The sequence below is a fragment of the Tarenaya hassleriana genome, unplaced genomic scaffold (genome assembly GCF_000463585.1).
Source record: "Tarenaya hassleriana unplaced genomic scaffold, ASM46358v1 Cleome2, whole genome shotgun sequence".
Taxonomy (NCBI): Eukaryota; Viridiplantae; Streptophyta; class Magnoliopsida; order Brassicales; family Cleomaceae; genus Tarenaya; species Tarenaya hassleriana.
The window spans coordinates 967,899-991,424 of NW_010965372.1; the positions used below are offsets into that span (position 1 = coordinate 967,899).

General features: G+C 39.2%; 6 protein-coding genes across 9 annotated transcripts; 4 read left to right on the forward strand and 2 right to left on the reverse strand.

Moving 5' to 3' along the window:
• Positions 1–2,788: 2,788 nt before the first annotated feature.
• On the forward strand, positions 2,789–5,450 carry LOC104811483 (zinc finger CCCH domain-containing protein 48-like). Of its 2 annotated transcripts, XM_010538190.1 has the most exons (10): positions 2,789–2,869; positions 3,057–3,472; positions 3,559–3,654; positions 3,831–3,920; positions 4,048–4,149; positions 4,248–4,394; positions 4,480–4,599; positions 4,697–4,756; positions 4,872–4,969; positions 5,081–5,450. In XM_010538190.1, exons 2-10 carry the CDS (start codon positions 3,059–3,061, stop codon positions 5,226–5,228), a joined length of 1,275 nt encoding a protein of 424 aa, XP_010536492.1. In that variant the 5' UTR covers positions 2,789–2,869; positions 3,057–3,058; the 3' UTR covers positions 5,229–5,450. The 2 variants fall into 2 exon arrangements, with proteins under 2 accessions (XP_010536492.1, XP_010536491.1); XM_010538189.1 differs by having other exon boundaries at positions 2,795–3,472.
• A 3,225-nt stretch (positions 5,451–8,675) lies between these two features.
• LOC104811485 (zinc finger CCCH domain-containing protein 48-like) lies at positions 8,676–11,638 on the forward strand. Of its 3 annotated transcripts, none has more exons than XM_019202505.1 (10): positions 8,677–8,926; positions 9,008–9,423; positions 9,510–9,605; positions 9,782–9,871; positions 9,999–10,100; positions 10,405–10,551; positions 10,637–10,756; positions 10,854–10,913; positions 11,029–11,126; positions 11,238–11,638. In XM_019202505.1, the coding sequence occupies exons 2-10, from the start codon at positions 9,010–9,012 to the stop codon at positions 11,383–11,385; spliced, it is 1,275 nt and encodes a 424-aa protein (XP_019058050.1). In that variant the 5' UTR covers positions 8,677–8,926; positions 9,008–9,009; the 3' UTR covers positions 11,386–11,638. The 3 variants fall into 3 exon arrangements, with proteins under 3 accessions (XP_010536494.1, XP_019058050.1, XP_010536495.1); XM_010538193.2 differs by having other exon boundaries at positions 8,677–8,820; XM_010538192.2 differs by having other exon boundaries at positions 8,676–9,423.
• Positions 11,639–11,729: 91 nt separating this feature from the next.
• Positions 11,730–13,715, reverse strand: LOC104811484 (sorbitol dehydrogenase). Its single transcript, XM_010538191.2, has 6 exons — positions 13,536–13,715; positions 13,282–13,349; positions 12,893–13,129; positions 12,514–12,804; positions 12,227–12,414; positions 11,730–12,022 (listed from the first exon to the last, which is right to left on the reverse strand). Exons 1-6 carry the CDS (start codon positions 13,651–13,653, stop codon positions 11,830–11,832), a joined length of 1,095 nt encoding a protein of 364 aa, XP_010536493.1. The 5' UTR covers positions 13,654–13,715; the 3' UTR covers positions 11,730–11,829.
• Positions 13,716–16,245: 2,530 nt separating this feature from the next.
• LOC104811486 lies at positions 16,246–16,935 on the forward strand. Its single transcript, XM_010538194.2, has one exon. It carries the CDS (start codon positions 16,371–16,373, stop codon positions 16,719–16,721), a length of 351 nt encoding a protein of 116 aa, XP_010536496.1. The 5' UTR covers positions 16,246–16,370; the 3' UTR covers positions 16,722–16,935.
• A 2,014-nt stretch (positions 16,936–18,949) lies between these two features.
• Positions 18,950–21,722, forward strand: LOC104811487 (protein HOTHEAD). The gene is given in 6 exon segments (XM_019202515.1): positions 18,950–19,072; positions 19,279–19,389; positions 19,392–19,892; positions 20,162–20,559; positions 20,701–21,254; positions 21,359–21,722. Coding segments are annotated over 6 exon segments (1,722 nt in total). The 5' UTR covers positions 18,950–18,990; the 3' UTR covers positions 21,435–21,722.
• A 457-nt stretch (positions 21,723–22,179) lies between these two features.
• Positions 22,180–23,220, reverse strand: LOC104811488. The gene is made up of 2 exons (XM_010538196.1): positions 23,193–23,220; positions 22,180–22,717 (listed from the first exon to the last, which is right to left on the reverse strand). Exon 2 carries the CDS (start codon positions 22,664–22,666, stop codon positions 22,241–22,243), a length of 426 nt encoding a protein of 141 aa, XP_010536498.1. The 5' UTR covers positions 22,667–22,717; positions 23,193–23,220; the 3' UTR covers positions 22,180–22,240.
• Between the last annotated feature and the right edge of the window lie 306 nt (positions 23,221–23,526).

Here is a 23,526-nt window from a genome sequence, read left to right on the forward strand (position 1 = left end):
CCTAACCCTAAACCAGTTAGTTCTAGTCCTAATTATACACTCCGGACCCTAAAACTGACCCAATCTAGTCCTAACCACAAAATCAGATCCTAACCCGACCAATACAAGCCCTAATCAGATAAATCAGATCCTAAACAGACCTCTACCAGCCTAAAACCAATCTGATCTTATCAAATACCGGACCCAATTTACCTCTACGGTCTAATTATAGCCTAATTGGACGAACAGACCCTCACATTAGACCTAAACCAGTCTAAACCGGCCCTAATTCAACTCCAATCAGACCCTATTGGTCTAAACCGAACAATTCTAGCCCTTCCCAGCCAAATCAGACCCTAACCAAGACTTAAACCAGCCTAAACTAGTCTGAATTGCCTTAAACCGGACTCAATTGACCTAAACCGGACCTGAATTGACCTAAACCGGACTCAATTGTCCTAAACCGGACCTAGATTGACCTGAACCGGTCTAAACCGGTCCAATTGACCCCAAACCGGACCTGAACCGGTCCGATTTGACCTAAACCGGTCAACTGTTGACCAAATTGGTCAATGGATTGACCGAACCGGAGTGAACCGGTCTGAACCGGCCGGAACCGGGTCTGAGCCGGACTGAACCGGCCGGAATCCGGTCTGAACCGACGGAACCGGGTCAAACCCGATCTGACCGCCGATAACCGGACTTGCGGAACCGGGTCAACCCCGACCCCGCCGCCGATAACCGGACTTGGATCGAATCGAACCAGGTTCGATTGACCCAAATCGGGTTTAACCGAAATTGGATCGATTAAACCGGTCTGAACCGGATTTAATTCGAAACCCTAATTTCGGGAACCCTAAACCGCCGAGTCGACCGAGTTAACTCGGTTGTTGACTCACCCGATCCCTCCACTCAGCCCTAACTCGGACGAGTTCGGACCGAGTTTCGCCGGAATCGGACTTTCTCCGCCGAGTTCCACCGAGTTTCCTTTGAAACTCGGACTCAAATCGGAGAAAAAATGCGGAAAATAAAGAACTGAGTCGAAGGACTCACCTGGTTTCCGATTCCGAAACAAGTCTTGGCCGCGTTATCTCCCAGAGGCTTCAGCTCGACAGATCTCGTCGCCGGTGAACCGAGGCTCTTAGATCTGCTACTCACCGTCACCGATACGCCCCTCCGATCGACTGAAACACTCAACAAACAGATCAAGACGCTCACACAGACTCGACTCGAAAAATCGAAACCTAACTTACCTCGCCGGACCGGCGATATTCCCTGGATCGATGAACCGGAGCTCTGATACCACTTTGTGAAGTCGGTATCGAGATCTCACGGCCACTCCGACTCTCGTACGTGCGCGAATGAAAGAGACGACACCGGAGTTTTAACGAGTTCGGTTACCGAATTTCCTCGGGCCTACATCTCGGCCGGACGGTGCCGGCGAATCCACTAGAATATGGAAGAGACAGCGGAGAAGAGAGAAACACGGCGGCCGTCCACACCAAGGTTGGAGGCTCACCGAGAAACCCAAGAAAGAGAGAGTACCAGACACTCACCGACCTTAACCTTGCTCGCCTTTGGCGAATCACCGCCGGTCTGAGCTTCGCCGTCACCGAGAAGCACCACCGTCTTCTTCTCCCTTGCGATCGCCTCTGCAATCGCCCTTTCTCTCCACCTCGAGCACCGTGTCGCTCTCGTGTCGAAGTTCCGAAACCCCTTAGGGTTTCATTAACTCTCGGGATGAAACGCTGAGTTTTGGTCAAACGGGCCGAGTTCCTTTTCCGCCAAACGGGCCGCTGGGCCGAGCGGGCCCAACAGGAAATGTTCATGATATATATACTGTTTCCAAAAACTTTTACGTTTCAAAGTGTTTGATTGATTGAAGAAGAACACTTTTTTGTTCAATGTTGTTGTTTGATTAGGGAATTGTGGTGGTAAGTCCACCTTTCTTGTTGGTGGCGATCCTTCTACTTGTAAAAGTGGCTTTGTAATTTTCAGAAATCGGATGAATAATAATAATAATTGTTTCGGAAAAAAAAACTCTGTTTTTTTCATGGAAAATGTAATTATTCGATGAGCTTTTTGTTAATAAAAGAATAAAAAAAACATATGAGTTTAAATTTAGAAGCATATAAAATCGATACTAATTTTTATATAGGAAAGTTTTTCACTTATACGCATATTGTAAGATTAATTTTGTATTAAAATAACAATTTTTAAAAGTAACTGAATTTTTATGTTAAAGAGGCTAATTTAAACAAATTAAATTTGAATTGAATATGAAAAAATGAGTGAAATAAAGTGAAAACAAATTTTATAAATAAAAGATAAAATATTACAATCGAAGGATATTACTAAATTTCAAGAATATTTTATACAAAAGAAATTATAATTCGTAAATTCCATGAACTAGGTATCCATTTATACGAATTGCATGTTACAGTAAATGTAGAATGAAATTTTGTTTTTATAAAGAATGATTTGAATAGCATATGCAATTGTAACGTGGACTCCAAGCAATTAATTGAAGGCTTCACCTTCAACCAAACAGAAAATCTTGATCTTAATATGTGTATTTATTGAAGATAACATATTTAATTTTTTACGTTAAAGAGATATAATGTTTGATAAAATCGGATGAATCTTTCCATTTTTATCCGTGTGTTGGTTTTCAAAAATATTCAGAAAAAAGGAAACTACGATGCCTGGGGGTATAAAGGTCATTTGACTTATACCGTGAAGAAGACGCAGGCGAAACAGCTATAAATATCTGAAGCGGCTCAGTGGGTTGTTTTAGTTGATCGTATTCGAAGTACTGAGCTTTTGTTGTCGATTCACATAATCTGCTAAGAGTCTTCCCTTTTCGTCGAGAGTTTACTCGCACTGAGAGGTAAATTTCTAGGGTTTCTGTTCAATCCGGCGCTGTTGATTCGTGATCGGATTCCGTATTTTTTCAACGACGGCGATTCGTTCGAAGATTGTGGGATAAAATCCCAGTTCGAGTTCCTCCAATCGTCTCGTAATTTTCGCCGTTTGCATTTGATCTGAGTTGTAATTAACCGAATCGATGGGTCTAGACATGTACGGCAGAAGCACGCTTGTCTACCACAGACTCCGGGGACACACAGCGCCGTCGGACTCGACAAAGAAGGTCTGTTTCCACTGGAGAGCCGGCCGGTGCAATCGCTTCCAGTGTCCTTTCCTACACAGAGAATTGCCAGGGCCGGGTCAAGCTACAGCGTCGTCATCGAACAACCGAGTCGCCGGCGAGTCCGGGTTCGCGGGTCCGAGTTACCGGAGAGGACCTGGGTCCAACGGGAACGGCAATTCATGGAGGAGATTTGGTGGCAGCAGGACGGTGACGAAGACGGAGAAAGTTTGCCGTTTCTGGTTTCAAGGGAAATGCCAGTATGGAGACAAGTGCAGATACTTGCACTGCTGGAGCATGGGAGATGGTTTTTCTTTGTTGACTCAACTCGACGGCCATCAGAAGGTGCGTTTTCCGATTATGCCTTTGTCTGAAATGTGTCGAGTTTCATGATGATTTTGATGGGTTCTCATTGTGAATTTCCGTAGCAGCTTGTTAGTTCGATCGCTCTGCCATCAGGATCAGATAAACTTTACACGGCCAGCCAAGATGAGACTTTGAGGATCTGGGATTGTGCTTCTGGACAGGTTTTGATTCCCCTTTTCACTTCTGGCTCTGTTTGATCGAGTATTCTTTCCCTTTCAGATCAATTTCTAGGGTTTCCCTTCCAGAGCATGCCCTGTATTATTATGTGTTGCTGACGTCTCTTTCTATAAGCACGTTCACTTCATACCGTTTAATCTTTGTTTGTCCTCTAATGCAGTGTACCAGTGTTTGTAATCTTGGCGGTGAAGTTGGCTGCATGATTAGTGAGGGACCGTGGCTATTGGTTGGCATGCCAAATCTTGTTAAGGTAAGTTCATAGTATGATGACTGGCATCTTTTCATGGATGTCAAGACTCGCTTCTATTGTTTCGGAATCCTCTTGGGTTATCGCTATTCTTGATGTGAATGGATTCTTGATGGCTGGCTATCTCCAGGCGTGGAATGTTCAAAACAATGCAGAACATACCCTAACTGGACCTGTTGGCCAAGTGTACTCACTGATCGCGGCTAATGATCTACTGTTTGCCGGCACAGAGGTGAGAGATTTAGCCGGCTGGTCCTTTTTATGTTGTCCCTATGGACTAGGAAGTGAACAAGTTTTGCCAATAAAGGGTATCTCTCTCTGTCTCTGCAGGATGGTTCTATTCTGGTTTGGAGATTTAATGGCGCCACTGGTTCTTTTGATCCTGCTGCTTCACTCAAGGGCCACACACGTGCAGTTGTTTCATTATGTGTTGGAAAGAACAGAATTTATTCGGGTTCCATGGACAATTCTATAAAAGTAAGTATCCTTTCAGAATTAAAAGTCGTGTTTCTGTTTGCGTTTGAGCTAACCCTTTTCCTTTTTTTCTGTTTCTTTTCTGAAGGTATGGAGCCTCGACAATCTGCAGTGTATACAAACACTCACAGAGCATGAATCTGTTGTCACGTCCCTCATCTGCTGGGATCAGTTTCTTCTGTCTTGTTCATTGGACAACACAGTCAAGGCGCGTGTCTTACCTTGTTGCATTATGTTTTTCTCTCCACGAGCAAGGTTGTAGATTATAATCTTATGGTTTTTGGTGTGTCTTTTGGGTGATATAGATTTGGGTTGCTACCGAAGGTGGGAACTTGGAAGTGACATACACTCACAAGGAAGAACATGTACGGTTTCCTTACAAAACCCTGTTCATGAATCATGCATATTGCCGTGTAAAGCTATCCTATCCGCCTCTCCTGGTTATCTATCGGTTATAACTAACGAATATTATGGGTTCAGGGTGTTGTAGCTCTAAGTGGCATGCATGATGCAGAAGCCAAGCCGGTGTTGATGTGCTCGTGCAACGACAATTCGTTGCGCCTCTATGACTTGCCATCGTAAGTCTCTTTATTTCTTCAGACAATCAGTTATCTTCTGAAACCTGGTATCTGTGTCCTGTCTCCTGCTCAAATGTTTGAACATTTTTTAATTCATTGCTGGCCAATCAGATTTGCTGAGAGGGGCAAGATTTTCGCAAAAGAAGAGATAAGATCGATCGAGATAGGTCCCGGAGGCTTATTCTTCACCGGTGATGGAAGTGGTCAAGTTAAGGTGTGGAAGTGGAACACCGAACCAGCTGCCGCTTCCTCCTCTTGAGCACAAGACTTTGTTATCTGTCTCTTTTGAGGATTTGGGTATCGGAAGAAGAGCCTTTTTTTTCCTTGCTTGTATTTTCTGAGCCCCTCGCCACTGCTGAGGAGGATCTGCCCTGTAACTCCATTCATTTGCCTGAGAGAGAAAAAGACAATTGTAAACATTGAGAAGATACGGAGAGAAGTTCTGTGTCATTATTAATACATGGGTCTGAGATTTTTTCCCCCTCTTGGAGACAATGAATGGTCTGATGGCGATTGTTCGTGGGACACATTGTTAGATGAAAGCTCTTGGGGAAAGTGGGGTTCTGTCTGGGTTTCTTGTGGTTTGCTTTTTCTCTTATAGTTTTTTTTCTTTTTATGTTCTCTTTATGGTCTGTAAGGTTTCAAGAACTGATTTGTACAGAAGAGACCTAATCCTTAACAAGGAAGAAGACAGACATATTCCCTTGTGAATGCTGTCACTGTCTATCGACCGAAGCAGAGTTACAGAATCCAGAACATCATGGTATAAGATTCAATCCCATTTCTATGTTTCGATCACAGTATAAGATTCACAATCTATCTTCCAACTCTGAAGGGGAACAAGCTTCTGTCCTAACACTTTGGCACCAGAGAGTAGAACAAAACCTTAGGAAGACAAAAGGAAGAGAGCCCCGGACCATATGGTGGGGACATATCAGCTTTTCATTGACGCGGAACCATTCGGGTAGGTGGCAGATCATCTGTCTTTGTTGCTCGCGATCTCGAATCGGAAAGCCGGAGGAGAGCTCCCAATGGATGGGAAAGAGAATGGAGTCACAAAACTCAGGAAACTGAGACGTAGTTCAGAGAAGCTTGCTTAGTTATTGGATTGGAATGTCACTCTGAGGACTGCAAGCTAAGAAGCCACAAAGGTGTGTACATATGTAACCTTTGCCTTGCGGATGCCAAGTTGATCCTGATGCGGAATTAAAATCTGGATCATAAAATGTTGAAACGATAAGAACATATATATCTATAGATATTATCGAAGACATACCTGACTCCATTTTGTGATGGATACCGTAGTGTGTGAAACTTCGGGAATAAGTCTTCTGGATTAACAAAGTGATAAAACAATAACTCTACGGAATTTGGGGTACTATAGAATTTGTATAAAACACAACGCTCTATAATCCACTGACCACAATCCTATTTATATAAAATAAACTTTCTGTAATTTCATTTCCACCTATAAAAGAAATGATAATTACATAATTGGCATCTGCATATAAGTCCTACATTTTTCTGAAATGTTATTTAGGTCTCTTCTTAATTAGATCACAAAATGACCTTATTAAAATAGTACATAATATATGTCTTAATTTGATTATATGTTGATTCACCGAATTACTAGAAATAATTCTAACAGATCCAACCTGTATTAAGAACCAGTACGTATACCAAGAGAAATGGGATAAATGAAGCAAATACGAGGCCATATGGTCCACGGGATTGGTGTCGGATATTCAAATTATATTATGCACCCGCAAGTATCCAAATTTGGCGTGTTTATGATTAAAAGCGCACAAGTACATGGATTACATACAAACAAGTTGTACAATTACTGAAAAACATTTATATTCGAAGTAATTACATCATACAATGAAATAAATGTGAAAACAATTAGATATTAATACAAATAAATTTGTATTAATTCAAAAAAAATGTTATGTCCATTCTTATACTATTAGTGTTTATCCAGCTCAAAAATATCAATTCGAATTTTGGGTTTTAGACATATTATAACTCGATCTCTATCTCGTTGTTAGATGAGTATCCAAAATTCTAATACCGATCCTCGGATAAAGAAAAATATCCGAAATTTAAGTATATTTGTCCACCCCTAGTTTCTAAACTTAAATACGATGTCATTGTAGACATCATACGGACAAAAATCCATCTATAGTAGGAGAACCCGACATGAAGGTTGAAAGATTTGAAACGGAGTCCCTAAGGATAAACACCCATAACCTTAGACTTGGAATTAGTTTTTTTTTTCTTTGCTTCTTTGAGTGAAATGAGATTAAAATTTTCATCGATTCTTCTTCCCAAAGGATCCAAATTCGATAGTTTGATAGGGGTGGGTGTTTCTGTATTCGATTAAAGTTCGGTTCGATAATTATTCGATTCGACTATTTCGGTTATACAAAAAAATATACCTCGTTATCATGTCATATTCGATTCAGTTCGGTTTCGATTTTTATTAAGAAAAAAAAATACATTTTCTTAAAAAAGTTTCGATTTTTTTATTTTTTAAAATTTATTTCGATTCAGTTTCGAGAAATCCAATTCTCTAAAAAAAATTATTATTCAATAATTTTGGACAGTTCTATTTGAAACCGTTATCGAGTTTTTCGGTTCAGTATACGGTTCGTTTCCGAAGAATCGCATTGAAACGCCTATCACTACCTTGACTTATTTTGATGGGTGTTTGTCATGAGGTTGGGAGACATTTGCATTGATCTTTCACTAGGGTTTTGATAATTTCATTGAAATAACGTCGAAAATTATAGTTTCGGTTAATGTTTCTAAGCGGTTTGAATATTATGAAAAAGATGTATATGTGAATACTAAAATTTGAATAATTGGTAAGAAAAAAAATGAATCTTGATTAAAGTTTTTAAACTCATTCCTTTAATTAAAACATCTACGTATGTAAAATCATTTTGTCAACGTGAACAAGAAAATCTAAATTGATAAACATGAAAGAGATTGAGGGTTATATTCTTTTCGAAAAAGATTTTCATTCTTGATTGACCCAAAAACCATTTTTTTCTCCATTTTTTTTTTTGTTAAGCCAACGCTCACGAGTTATTCATAACGTATGATGAAATGAATATTGTCTCCATGACATATGTCTTTACATAACTGATATGCATATATGTGATAGTCCGAAACTATTTTTCCATTCTTATTTCTCAATTCATAAAATAGATGTTACATATAATCTGAGTTTTAATCCCAATTCTCACAGCGGCATTATCAAAAATATATTTATTTTATTATTTTTACTTCAACATATACCCTTCTCATTTAAACCGAAATATACTCTTCTCAATTCATAAAATAGAGACCCAATTCTAATATTTGATTCTTTAAATATCTTGAATTTTTAAAAAAAAATTGTATAAATCTGCGAGGTTCATTTATCTTCACCTCGGTTCTTATTTTACATTATAAATGGGAGTATAATATATGTGATCAAAGAGATAATCTTTAATCAATTGGATAACTCTTTCCTTTTTATTTTTCAGTTCATTTTCAAAAAAAAAAAATCAGAAAAATGGAAACAACAAAAAGAAAAACCAAAAAGTACTGTTTTACCCTCACATAAAGGATGGAATTACATATCCACACAGGCAGTTAATTGCTAATACATGGGTAGAAAGGCCATTTAAAGTTGAACGTGAACCTGACGCAGCTTCTTCTCCATAAGCGAAAGCTATAAATACCAGAAGAGGCTCAATCGGTTGTCTTAGTTGATCATATTCGAAGTTCTGAGTTCTTGTTGCCGATTCACATAATCTGCTAAGAATCTTCCCTTTTCGTCGAGAGATTACTCGCACTGAGAGGTAAATTTCTAGGGTTTCTGTTCAATCCGGCGCTGTTGATTCGTGATCGGATTCAGTCTTTTTTCAACAACGGCGATTCGTTCGAAGATTGTGGGATAAAATCCCGGTTCGAATTTCTCCGATCGTCTCGTAATTTTCGCCGTTTGGTGTTGATCTGAGTTGTAATTAACCGAATCGATGGGTCTAGACATGTACGGCAGAAGCACGCTTGTCTACCACAGACTCCGGGGACACACAGCGCCATCGGACTCGACGCAGAAGGTCTGTTTCCACTGGAGAGCCGGCAGGTGCAATCGCTTCCCGTGTCCTTTCCTACACAGAGAATTGCCAGGACCGGGTCAAGCCACAGCGTCGTCGTCGAACAACCGAGTCGCCGACGAGTCCGGGTTCGCGGGTCCGAGTTACCGGAGAGGACCTGGGTTCAACGGGAACGGCAATTCATGGAGGAGATTTGGCGGCAGCAGGACGGTGACGAAGACGGAGAAAGTTTGCCGTTTCTGGGTTCAAGGGAATTGCCAGTATGGAGACAAGTGCAGATACTTGCACTGCTGGAGCATGGGAGATAGTTTTTCTTTGTTGACTCAACTCGGCGGCCATCAGAAGGTGCGTTTTCTGATTATGCCTTTGTCTGAAATGTGCCGAGTTTCATGTTGATTTTGATGGGCTCTCATTGTGAATTTCCGTAGCAGCTTGTTAGTTCGATCGCTCTGCCATCAGGATCAGATAAACTTTACACGGCCAGCCAAGATGAGACTTTGAGGATCTGGGATTGTGCTTCTGGACAGGTTTTGATTCCCCTTTTCACTTCTGGCTCTGTTTGATCGAGTATTCTTTCCCTTTCAGATCAATTTCTAGGGTTTCCCTTCCAGAGCATGCCCTGTATTATTATGTGTTGCTGACGTCTCTTTCTATGAGCACGTTCACTTCATACCGTTTAATCTTTGTTTGTCCTCTAATGCAGTGTACCAGTGTTTTTAATCTTGGCGGTGAAGTTGGCTGCATGATTAGTGAGGGACCGTGGCTATTGGTTGGCATGCCAAATCTTGTTAAGGTAAGTTCATAGTATGATGACTGGCATCTTTTCATGGATGTCAAGACTCGCTTCTATTGTTTCGGAATCCTCTTGGGTTATCGCTATTCTTGATGTGAATGGATTCTTGATGGCTGGCTATCTCCAGGCGTGGAATGTTCAAAACAATGCAGAACATACCCTAACTGGACCTGTTGGCCAAGTGTACTCACTGATCGCGGCTAATGATCTACTGTTTGCCGGCACAGAGGTGAGAGATTTAGCCGGCTGGTCCTTTTTATGTTGGAATCCTCTTGGGTTATCGCTATTCTTGATGTGAATGGATTCTTGATGGCTGGCTATCTCCAGGCGTGGAATGTTCAAAACAATGCAGAACATACCCTAACTGGACCTGTTGGCCAAGTGTACTCACTGATCGCGGCTAATGATCTACTGTTTGCCGGCACAGAGGTGAGAGATTTAGCCGGCTGGTCCTTTTTATGTTGTCCCTATGGACTAGGAAGTGAACAAGTTTTGCCAATAAAGGGTATCTCTCTCTGTCTCTGTCTCTGCAGGATGGTTCTATTCTGGTTTGGAGATTTAATGGCGCCACTGGTTCTTTTGATCCTGCTGCTTCACTCAAGGGCCACACACGTGCAGTTGTTTCATTATGTGTTGGAAAGAACAGAATTTATTCGGGTTCCATGGACAATTCTATAAAAGTAAGTATCCTTTCAGAATTAAAAGTCGTGTTTCTGTTTGCGTTTGAGCTAACCCTTTTCCTTTTTTTCTGTTTCTTTTCTGAAGGTATGGAGCCTCGACAATCTGCAGTGTATACAAACACTCACAGAGCATGAATCTGTTGTCACGTCCCTCATCTGCTGGGATCAGTTTCTTCTGTCTTGTTCATTGGACAACACAGTCAAGGCGCGTGTCTTACCTTGTTGCATTATGTTTTTCTCTCCACGAGCAAGGTTGTAGATTATAATCTTATGGTTTTTGGTGTGTCTTTTGGGTGATATAGATTTGGGTTGCTACCGAAGGTGGGAACTTGGAAGTGACATACACTCACAAGGAAGAACATGTACGGTTTCCTTACAAAACCCTGTTCATGAATCATGCATATTGCCGTGTAAAGCTATCCTATCCGCCTCTCCTGGTTATCTATCGGTTATAACTAACGAATATTATGGGTTCAGGGTGTTGTAGCTCTAAGTGGCATGCATGATGCAGAAGCCAAGCCGGTGTTGATGTGCTCGTGCAACGACAATTCGTTGCGCCTCTATGACTTGCCATCGTAAGTCTCTTTATTTCTTCAGACAATCAGTTATCTTCTGAAACCTGGTATCTGTGTCCTGTCTCCTGCTCAAATGTTTGAACATTTTTTAATTCATTGCTGGCCAATCAGATTTGCTGAGAGGGGCAAGATTTTCGCAAAAGAAGAGATAAGATCGATCGAGATAGGTCCCGGAGGCTTATTCTTCACCGGTGATGGAAGTGGTCAAGTTAAGGTGTGGAAGTGGAACACCGAACCAGCTGCCGCTTCCTCCTCTTGAGCAAAAGACTTTGTTCTCTGTCTCTTTTGGGGATTTGGGTATCAGAAGAAGGGCATTTTTTTCCTTGTTTCTGTATTCTGAGCTCCTCGGCATTAATGAGGAGGATCTGCCCTGTAACTCTCATTCATTTGCTTGAGACAATTGTAAACATATAGTCTTTTGAAGATACAGAGAGAATTTATGTATCATTATGAATAGATGAGTCAGATTTTGAATGGTCTGGTCTGATGATGATGATGATTGTTTGGGACATTGATTATTTTATTCTCTGTGGGGTTCACAGAGTTTTAAATCCAATGATAAGCACTGATATAGAACGGTTTTTGAGATTTTTGAATAACATATTTCAGAGTTGATACACAATATATAAATTTGGATAATAGATTACAGAAACATCACTTATTTATCAGATAATGTTACCATTACAAGATTGGGGAGAGAACTTCAAAGATTGAACATAACCTTAATGGCATTACCACCACGAGCACTGGTCTCAAAGGCATCTTCCACTTCCTTCTGTGAGAAACCAAACCTGTGAGTTATGAGCGGCTTCACATCAATCTTCCCACTCTTGAGGAACTCAAGACACAGTGGCCACGTGTTCTTGTACCTGAACACTCCGATCACATCCACCTCCCTGTCTCAATCCAAAAACACCTCCATACAATCAGCTATCTTCTTGTCAGCAGATTTCCATTCCACCAGAGAAAGGACTTAGAATTTGTGCCATTGCCATCAGATAGCACCAGACGATGACCGTCTCAAAACGTAAAGCTTCTGGCTTTGTACCAAACTCATGGTGGGTTTTCATGGAAGGAGAAGGAAAGAGGGAATACTTTACCTAGCAGCAGCAGGAGTAAGGGGGACTGTCATTTCGCCGTGTCCCATTCCGACAAGACAGACTTTACCGCCACAGCGGGTGGCAGCAAGTGCTGTCGACATTGTTTTGTTGAAACCCGCACAGTCAAAGGTCACGTCAATGTCCGCCCCCATAGCCTTACGTATCTCTTCCACTTCCGCATCAACGTCCTGCACAAAGAAGGAAAGCCCGGTTACTGAAACAGACGTTCAAAAACATTACGTATTATATGATAATCTCGGTGCAAAACATGATATCTATGGTATAACCTTCATGTCGGTTGTGACTTTGACAATGTCATCTGCCCCGAGTTGTTTGGCTACACACAAGCGGTGATCATCGACATCGACAATAACAATTCTGGGAACTCCAAAGGCACGAGCAGCGAGCATGGTGACAAGGCCGATAGGGCCGGCTCCCATTACCAAAGCAGTAGTTTCAGGACCGATCTCAGCACGGCGGCAGGCATGAACACCGACACTTAGAGGTTCACACATTGCTCCTTCCTCTAAACTCACATTCTCGGGCAATTTAAAGCACAGGTCAGCAGGATGAACCACCTTCAAAAACATAACGACGACACCTGTCAATGTCATTACACCGATTTCGTTTTCGAACAAACTTAAAAAGATCTTGAAGGGGGTGGACCTGGTGGGCAAGAGAGCCATGAACAGGTGGGGTGGCGAAGAACTTCATATCCGGGCAGAGATTGTATCGACCATCCTTGCACAGGTTGCATCTCCAGCAACTAATTCCGGGCTCTAGAGCCACTCGATCACCCGGGACGAGATGTTTAACCTCACTCCCGACCTCCTCAATGACTCCAGCACATTCATGCCCGATCACCATCGGTTCTTTCACCTCGAAATGCGCGCATTTCAAGGTCTTGTTGCCATACCCAAGAACAGGATCATCGCAAAACAGATAGAAATGGATTCAGGTTGAATAGCTGGAAAAAAAATCAATCCGTTCCAAGAGAAACAGGATTTGCATGATGAATTCATCAAAGAAAGCTGATGCTCTCTATCCAAGGATACCTTGAGGTAGTGAACATCGCTTCCACAGATACCCACAGCTTTCATCCTGACTCTGACATCATGAGGACCTATACATATACATATACACAAAAACCCACATGAAATCGTCAGTTTGGAAGGGAATTGAACAAAAAGGGTCACTCCAAAATCTGCCCATAACGAAGATAATCCAATCATATCCCAGAGAAATTCATGAGATTGGGGGGTGAAAAACGCATAAATAGATAATCATTCGAAAGATTCATGTATCATACCAAGCGAAGGGATCTTAAAAGGTTGGATCTTTAGCGTGTTGAGACCAACCAACCAAGCAGCCATGTTTTCTTCCAACCCCTTCGGAGCTTCCTCGTGAGACATCCCTCCTTTCCCCATAATATCCTTCGTACAACACAAAGCTCTCCTGTTTGGTTTTTTTTTGTCCCTTCAGAACTATTGATCTTGATCTGTATCTATAAATAAAACCAGAGAGAAACACGAGCCTCAAAATATAATTTTTATTTATTTTCCTAAAAGTTGCAAAATTTAATTTTGCAGTAAAGGGTAATCACAGATTCCGCAATAAATAGATATTGACCAGATAAGAACAAGCGGTTGACAGACAGATGTGGATAAAACTCGAGATGAGCTAACGATATGTTTGATCTGTTTGGGTTTAAAGATGTAATTTTTGGGATGTTACTTCTAATTTTAATCTGAATAAACCCTGAGAAATCAGATAAGGGCTATACGTATGATGTCTGTCAATGAGATTCAATCAATCTCGACCGTTGAATCTTATTCGTGATCTTGATGATTAGATTCATTCTGAACCGTCGATTTCATAGATTTGAGACAAACAGTAGATTATAAGATCTGAAGTGAACGCATCCGACAAAAATCACGATGCGTATCTGAAGGTGGAGAATCGGTGGGAATGAGAAAATTCACCGGCGATTTGTTCGCCCACTGAAGGCAAGCCCGATAGATTTGAATAATGGGCTTATTCGGCCCATTACAGTACATGAATTTTAAGTCCGTCATGGCCCATTAGATCAATTCCAAATAGTGTATGGGTTTATGTTCAAATTCAATTTTCTGTCTCAAATCGGGCTGTGGACCATTTGGTTTAGTTCTGTTTGGGATACGGTTGTTATTGATAAAAATATTTATTTTTATAGAAATTTTGAATTTTTTCGATTATTTTTTTACACGATTCTGCTTGGATTCAGTTTTCGGTTTTAAAAAATTCTAATCATTTCATTTATATATCAGATTTGATTGAGTTATAATTATATATTACTTATTTCGAATCGGTTTGATTATTCGGTTATAAATTAAATTGACCAAATAGCATATATATATATATATATATATATATATATGTATGATTTATTAGTTGACAATAAAAATGTCACAGTTAAACAAAGATTTGGTTTCGAAATTGATTGGATATTTTAATTTATTTTATTGTGTTTTTTTATCAAACAATTAGAATGATCTAGCTCCATTTCGTTTTTTAACTGTTTCAATGTAAGATTACAAGTATCGTATTCATTGTTAAAAACATAATTTTCTAAAAATTCTCTACCTAAAAATGAAAATATATCTAATTTTGGTAATATTATAATTTGCATAAAATTAAAGAATATTACACGATATTACTTCCACAAAGGCATTCTCAACAGTACTATTCTGTGGCTGGATTTTCTCACTTTAAATAAATGTTATTTTAAATCATATTGAATTAGGTCATGACACGTGGAATGTATTATTTTTATTTCGTGGCTGTGATTGGGATCACCAACAAAAAGGTGGGTAGACACAGTTTTCTCCAATTTCAGAAATGGGTCGGTTGATATGGCATTTAAAACTAATAATATAACAATTATATATATATATATATATGTATATATATAATCTCATTAGATTGCGACTAGTGCTTTGGATGACCTAAAACAATAAAATTAAATATTCACATTCTACAACAATATTACATATTGCGATGGAGTAGCATTGATTTTTTTTAATATAAAGTATAAACTATATAACCACCATATATCCGTTACTCATTTGTAGCATACATTTACCCATTTCTTATTTTTCACCTTTTTTTTTTTTGCTGAATTGTTGGGTTTGGATAATTTTTATCGGATGGAATGGGAATTGGAATAATTGAAAAAAAAATGGATCTAACATTTACATATTGACTGAAACTGGGAAATTAAAAATGATTAATTATTATATAAAAAAAAGGAGAGTGGGAGGAGGGAGGGAGCTTCACGCAAGAAGCCATTATCATCTCTCCACACAATACTCACCTCACCCACTTTCCTCCTTTTCTCCTCCCTGTATTCTTCCTAATTTCTAACCGTATTATTCCTATTTTTCTTTTTTCGTTTTACGTTTTTTTAATGATTATACATACATATATGTGTATATGTATGTATGATATTTCATTTTAATCATTGATGAGATTCATTAGTGGGATAAGAATTGATATAAGACATGATGAAGAACTTGAGGATAGTCGGTCCAAGAGTCGTATAGGGTTTGATCTCTCTTTTTTTCCCCGGTAAAATAATCAACTGTCATACTTCATAAGTTCACAGTGACTACCGCCACTACGGAAAAAAATATATAATAACATTCTATATGGATTCTCGACCGCATATATATATATATATGTACATGTTTGTGTCATGTTTTATATTAAATTATAAATGCTACCACATATACAATCATTCTTTCGTTGAATGGAACGATCTCATCCAATATCAATCTTCTGTTGAATATAGTATTTGATTAGTCAAAGGTTTGAATTAGATACATCTCTTTAATTGGTAAACAATATATATATATATATATATATATGCAATTCCATTATCTATTCTAAAGCCATAACACCATATTCGTTCGTAATCATTACAGTTATTCACCACTTCTATCTTATATGCATAGACACGTATATATAGGTAATGTATATATAAACCCATTTCGTGGAGAGAAAAAAACAAGACAAACTTTGGTGTTCCATTGAGAAAACCTCTTAAAAAAACCATCTCTCTCTCTCTCTCTCTCTCTCTCTCTCTCTCTCTCTCTCTCTCTAGAACATGAGAGTTTCAATCTCAATATCGGACACGATCGCATGTTACTGTCTAACGGCACTTCTGGTCCTAACCCTAGCGAGCTCCTCCGTTAGGGACCCCCGTGGAAGCGGCGAATTTCCGGCGAGAGATAAAATCTCCGGCGACGTGAGAGGGAGGAGGATGATGGAGAGGCCGTGCGAGGAGATATACGTGGTGGGAGAAGGAGAGACACTTCACAGCATAAGCGACAAATGCGGCGACCCGTTTATCGTGGAGCGTAACCCGCATATCCACGACCCGGACGATGTCTTTCCGGGTCTCGTCATCAAAATCACTCCTTCTTCTTCTTCGAAGATCGTCGATTTTCCTCGATGATCTACGAGCTGGGAAAAAAATGACCCCTGATTGTTTACTATATGTACATGCATAGTGGTTTACGTCTTATACACGCAAAGGGATATAAAAAAAACGTCATGGCCATGGTTTTTTTTTTTTTTTTTTATGTTTGAAGATCACATCGATGTTTGATCTTTTTGTTTTCCCTTTTGGGCATTATGGACCGATGAAATTGTATATGATGGATTGTTTATATGGCTACTTTAAAAGTTACAAACTATAATATATGTTTGATTTCGTAAGTTCTCTAGTAGGTATCCAAGATTGAGTAAATCAATTGATAAAAGATTAGACAAAACTTTTTTTTTAACTAGAGTTCGAGTCTCTATTTATAGAAGAACATTTAACTGGACTTTTCTCTTTATCTAAGAGATATAGTTGAACCGAAGTTGATATGAATTTTCATATTATAAAAAAAAGTCATGTAATAGAAATGATCGATTTTCCCATTTAATATTAATGCGGGCCGATTTATTATTAACGTGGGTTTCATTGTTCTCCACTCTATGTGTGGTCTCGGGATTTAAATAACTACAGCTGACTAGGGGTTACTATTTCTACAACTTTACCAAAAATTGATCGGATTCGATATATTGAAGCTAATCCATTTTAAATTGATCAATCGCCTTTTTATATAAAACTATTTTTTAATCTATCAAATATATGAAGTTTCTTACAAAATAAATATTATGTATTAAAACCCAATCTAAATTAATTTTTAACAGAATTTGGTTGAATTAAAATTGAACTGGATTTTTTTTAAATATAAAAATATGAAGAAAAAAAATTAACATCAATCCCAAACCTCAACTAGCCGCATCCACGTCTATTACCATTTGACCTAAACGTAAAAAAAAAATTAAAAAAAGAAGAAGGAAGAAAATTATTTTAAAAGTCTTGCAAATTTGAGGGGGGAATCATCTTACATAAATATGGCAAAGGCCCAATAAAATAGAACCTAAGAGTGGCCCAAGAGAGGGTATAGGTTGGGTGGGCCGTTGCCCAGGTGGGTTGGTACTCGTCTTCCTTTTCACGGGTTTTTCAAAAATAGTATTCCCTTTTCATTTTTGCCAAATCCGGATATCTACTATTCCCATATCGAATTCGATTGCTCGAAGGTATCCGAATCCATCAAAATGTTTAGAAAATGTTAACTTTTGTTGACTTCAAAGGTATTTTAGTAATTTAATTGAAAATATATTTAGTAATGATTATAAATATAATAAAATATCAAGGATGTAATCATCATTTTATTCATATATGCAAATATGGGGATACCCGTCGCTCAAGCAAAACCAAATCGAATCCACAATCCAGATTTTTATCTCATTGAACTCGTTTTTCTCTTTATTATATAGCGATTATCCGTGAGACTAGGTATCCGAAAACCCGCACTATATGCGTCCACTCTTAATTTTAGGTACACGTTATTACATTATTTTAGTTTCCAATTCAAACTTTTTTTAACTTGTTTTCCCAAATTATAGCTATTTTATTTCTGTATTAGATTAATTTTCTATTCCAATTTTATTAGTAAATATATCATTATAAAATATCTTATTTTTTTCAATATTAATTTCAATTATTAATATATATAATTTGGTTTGGATACCATCCGAACCAAAATGTTCACCACAACACAAAACATTAAATTCAGGATAACCGTCTTCTAATTAAAATATCGAAATTCAGATACGCATACTATCAAATTAATGCAAAGTAAATGAAATTAGGGGCAGTTGAGCTACCCCCTTATATTGTCTTAAAAAGGTTATAGGGAAAACCAAACAAACAAAAAAATGTAAAAGAACTTTAGCATATCTCACTAAATCCAATTTCCTCATATGTGAAATAACCTAATACGTCAACTGATTTCAGCATAAGTCATTTACTTCATACTGTAATATCTATGAGGCGCAATTAATATGATATTTATTTTATGGATGGGAAAATGCCAAAAAAAAAATGTTAATAAATTTCATCCTTTTCGTATTATAAAATGGAAATGCATCGCAATATGATGTTTTCCAATGTATATAGTAGCTAAGTTATAAGAAAATCATTTTCTTTATCTTTATTATAAAGACCCTAAAATCTTTGTATGAACCTTTGGACCAATAAATACGTGTCGTTGAACTATAAAAGCTTGTATTATAAAGACGAGCCTTCTATCGCTTGTTATATAAAGGGCCATAACTCTATAGTTTTTTTTTACATCTCATTAACATTTTTTTGTTGCCTAGATAAAATGTCCCTTCATGTTTTCAGATTTTTTCATCTCTTTGTTCTTGCAATTTTCATCTTTCGTGGTTCTTGTTACTCACAGAGAGGTAAAACCCTGATGATTTCTATTATGATATCATCACATTTTTATATGCGGATTCATATAATTAATATTCTAAAATTTGACAACTGTTCTCACTCATCCATGCATGTTTTAAGTGTAAAACCAAAATTCTTGAACATCATATATATATATATATATATATATATATATATATATATATTATATTATATATCCAAATATGTTATGTAGGTCCACATTACAGATTTATGAGAGATGCGTCAATGGCACCAATGTTGTCTCGCTACGACTACATCGTCATCGGAGGAGGGACATCGGGTTGCGCGTTGGCCGCCACCCTCTCCCAGGCGGCTCGCCCTACGAGAACCCGAGGGCCACCGATATCGGGAGCTTCGCAACCACGCTCTCGGAGACGACCCCGAGCTCGTGGTCGCAGCTCTTCATATCGGAGGATGGCGTGTACAACGCGCGCGCGCGTGTGCTGGGCGGAGGGTCCGTGCTCAACGCGGGGTTCTACACGCGCGCGAGTGACGACTACGTGAGGGGGGCCGGGTGGAGGAAGGATGACGTGGAGGCGGCCTACGAGTGGGTCGAGAGGAAAGTGGCCTTCGAACCGCCGGTGATGGCGTGGCAGTCGGCAGTGAGGGATGGTCTCGTGGAGGTAGGGGTGGTTCCGTACAACGGGTTCACGTACGAACATATACACGGGACAAAGATCGGTGGGACCATCTTTGATCGGTCCGGGCACAGACACACGGCCGCCGACTTGTTGGAGTACGCTGATCCTACGAGACTCGTCGTCTACTTGCATGCGTGTGTTCATAAGATCCTCTTCAGCTCCAAAGGTAAATATAATAATTAACTTAGTCATCCTATAATCAATAGTCTAAATAAACATATAAATTAAGTTTTTTTTAACTGTATGCAGTCTTTGCTTTATATAATATTTTAAGATATGTAGGAGTCCAAAATGCTCTCTCTATATTGTTACATATCATACGAAAAATACCTAAAACGTTCATAAATCCTCATATCTAAGTGGATGATGCACTAAATATGATACAAAATGCTACAAAAAAGCTGTTAAATATGATAAATGGATGCGATCGGACAGGAAGGCCGAGGGCAAGAGCCTACGGAGTGATATTCCGAGATGGAAACGGGGTGTTCCACAGGGCGGAGCTGGCGAAGAACTCGCTGAACGAGATCATCCTGGCCGCAGGGGCCATCGGGAGCCCGCAGCTGCTGATGCTGAGCGGAGTGGGACCACGAGCTCACCTCAGGACACGTGGAGTGAAGCCGTTGGTCGATCAGCCTATGGTCGGGAGAGGGATGGGAGATAACCCGATGAACGCACTCTTCATACCGTCTCCTCTTCCCGTGGAAGTGTCGCTTATACAAGTCGTCGGCATAACCAATTTCGACAGTTTCATCGAAGCTGCCAGTGGCTTGAGCTTCTCGTATAGTTGGACTCGTAGATTCTTTGAAGGAATCTTGAATGTTCTCAACGAGGTACATGTATTCGTTTGTTCGTACAATACAACTAAAGGGCTTGAATCGAGTCAAATGAAAACGGTCGGAATCTGCATTATATAAGTTATAATGGAACGTATAAATCTGCATAATGTATGATTTCGAAACATTTTTTTGCAGACAAATCTTAGTCCTAAAACTTTTTCGACCCAACCCATAGAAGACATGCTCAGATCCATGGATCCTCTGCTGAATGCAACGACGCGAGCCGGCGTGATCTTGCAGAAAGTGTCCGGACCAATGTCACGAGGACATCTGGAGCTTCGGAACACAAACCCATACGACAACCCTTCTGTCAGATTCAACTACTTCCAAGAACCAGAGGATCTGAGGAAGTGCGTTCAAGGGCTTAGCACGATCATCAAAGTGTTCAACACGAGGGCATTCTCCAAGTTTCGGTATCCGGACATGTCTGTTCCTAGGCTGTTGAATCTTATGCTGAGTGTTCCGACCAATCTGAGGCCGAGACATGTGACCTCGACTTTCAATCTTGAGCAGTTTTGCATCGATACCGTTATGACTATCTGGCATTACCACGGAGGTTGTCAAGTCGGGAGAGTGGTTGACAAGAATTACCGGGTTTTTGGCGTCGACGCTATGAGGGTCATCGATGGATCCACGTTTCTCGAGTCTCCCGGGACGAATCCTCAAGCCACGGTCATGATGCTCGGAAGGTAACATAGGGGAAAAAAACAACAGATCTAGTTCTCTATTTTCGAACGAACCGAACATAATATCGTTTTCATATAATGCTTGTTGAAATCTATCTCTTGTGCAGGTACATGGGACAGAAGATGCTTCGCGAGAGAGCGGCTTTCGCCGAGAGGAAGAACCATGATGAGAAGCAAGAATGACATCTTTGTTTCAATCTCTTTTCTGAGAAAGTTCTAATAAATATATATTTCGGTTTGCAATCATTTTTGGTTCGACGTCGGGCGTCTTTGGAACTGCATATCGCGGTTCAAGTAAGGTGAAAATTGAAAGAACGGAAAAATTCAGATGGAGTTTCATAAAAAGGGAACGACTATATATGTAATATACCTATAGCATATGCTGAAATATAAAGTTATTGTTCCCTTTTACGATCTTTTCTTTTGGTTCTTGGACTTTTGGAGAGAAAGGATGGAATCATCTTTAATATATATGGCCACTTCAATTCTCATATATATATATATATATATATAATGTGTTTGAGTATATTCAGAGAATAATCCTTAAGCATATTAGGTCGGTCCAACGATTTATTCGGCTTCATATAACAACGTGCATAAATAAATTTCCGAGGGATTCTAACGATGAATCCTACGAAGACATGAAGCAAATCAGTGAGAGGGCAATTCTACTTTGGCAAGAGAACTATGATCAAATTCAAAGCAGTAGGTGTCAGGAATGCAAGAATCAAGATCTGTCTTGCCAAAGGAGAGTTGCCCTTTGACTGTTTTAGCCTTTTTTTGTTAATGGAACAGATCCTTCGATCTTCTGGTACGAGACATACGTAGGTATGTGTTAGGTTTTGTGTTTCATCAAACCCTAAAGTAAATATTACTTGCGTCCCAAGAAACAAAACTATTTCTGATTCTTGAAAAAACATAACAGGGATCCGGAAAAAAAAAACATAACAGGGAAATCGAAAGAATTAACTACGAAACTCGGGAAATCGTCACTTCGATGGAGGGGATCTCAACTGGATCTGGGCCGTCTTCTTCTCTTTCAACCTTTCCTCGTACTCCTCGAGAGTCATCATGGGTGAAACGGCCTGATGAACCCTAGTTTGCTTCTCGACGCCATTACCGTTGATCATGTCCTTCGTCGAGTTCGCTCTGGTCCGAACAACGCGACGGCTCTCAATGGCATGTCCGGGAAGATTCAGAGGCTTTGATTGCTTGTCCTTGGAGATCGGAGGCTTCTTCTGCGTTTCTTCCTTCTTCTGCTGATGCTTCTTCACGTTCTTGGATTGCTTCTCCCATGGAAGATGAGACCAATCCTTTTTGGCATCTGAATCGGCAACTGGTTTCGGCGCCACGACATCTCCTTCTTCGTCCTCCAACACGGCAAACAGATTTCGCGAAACGTTGAAGTTGAACATGATCGAAGCTCTTTAGTTCCTGTTCTATGCAGAAACCAAGAGTATATATACCTGTATATGTATGTATATATAGTGAATTAGGTTCTCCTAAATCAGTTTATGAAACATAATGGGATATATCAAATTTGTGAATTGTACAAATACACGGAATAGGAAGTCTAATTGAATTGAAGTTATAGTTTTGTTAAAACTTTGTGGGTACGGGAAAAGGAAACCGGTTTACTTCCGTCAAGAAGAGTCATGGCTATAATTAAAACAGAAATTAGCAGTAATTAATAATTAGTTTTTTTAATGTGTGCGTATATAATTATGAGGTGTAAAAATAATAATAACCATGTATTATTCTCTCGATCGCCATTAATACATATCAACAAATTCAGACTACACTAAGACAATTAATTATAACCTATGGGATATACTTTTAATGTTCACACCCAAATTCTACGGTAAAAATAAAAATATATTTTTTAAATAAAATTGAGTAAAATGAAATAGAAATGGAAATTTAATATAGAAACCCACTAACCTCTAATCTTGACGTCATGTCGTATCATTTGCCCAAAAAGGAAAAAGGGGTTGATGTATTATTTTTTATTTTTTATGAAAATTGTGGCATAGCATATGGTGCAACGGGAGAGAAACAATTATATGATTTTGGTGTCAGATAAAATTTGGTTGCGCCCATAAATAAAGTCAAATAAAATCAGAAAGTGATAAAACGGAGGTATTATTATTAAATGGGACCATATCAAATATTATAGTTTTATTTTGGCTAAAGCAAAGAGTACCCTGAAATTTAGCTCCCCTTCATCATTAAACTCTCGGCTCGCGTGCCCACTTTCGCTCTTTTCTTCCTTTTT

Bases quoted from the DNA above. Each gene is read 5' to 3' on its own strand.
- LOC104811484 (XM_010538191.2), bottom strand. From the start codon at position 13,653: ATGGGGAAAGGAGGGATGTCTCACGAGGAAGCTCCGAAGGGGTTGGAA. The intron at 13,130-13,281 runs GTATCCTTGGAT...TATGGCAACAAG, and splicing joins GCGATGTTCACTACCTCAAG to ACCTTGAAATGCGCGCATTT. The intron at 12,805-12,892 runs GTCCACCCCCTT...ATGTTTTTGAAG, and splicing joins ATGGCTCTCTTGCCCACCAG to GTGGTTCATCCTGCTGACCT.
- LOC104811488 (XM_010538196.1), bottom strand. From the start codon at position 22,666: ATGTTCAACTTCAACGTTTCGCGAAATCTGTTTGCCGTGTTGGAGGAC.
- LOC104811485 (XM_010538192.2), top strand. From the start codon at position 8,998: ATGGGTCTAGACATGTACGGCAGAAGCACGCTTGTCTACCACAGACTC. The intron at 9,424-9,509 runs GTGCGTTTTCTG...TTTCCGTAGCAG, and splicing joins AACTCGGCGGCCATCAGAAG to CTTGTTAGTTCGATCGCTCT. The intron at 9,606-9,781 runs GTTTTGATTCCC...CCTCTAATGCAG, and splicing joins GGGATTGTGCTTCTGGACAG to TGTACCAGTGTTTTTAATCT.
- LOC104811486 (XM_010538194.2), top strand. From the start codon at position 16,371: ATGAGAGTTTCAATCTCAATATCGGACACGATCGCATGTTACTGTCTA.
- LOC104811483 (XM_010538189.1), top strand. From the start codon at position 3,047: ATGGGTCTAGACATGTACGGCAGAAGCACGCTTGTCTACCACAGACTC. The intron at 4,600-4,696 runs GCGCGTGTCTTA...TGGGTGATATAG, and splicing joins CATTGGACAACACAGTCAAG to ATTTGGGTTGCTACCGAAGG. The intron at 4,970-5,080 runs GTAAGTCTCTTT...CTGGCCAATCAG, and splicing joins CGCCTCTATGACTTGCCATC to ATTTGCTGAGAGGGGCAAGA.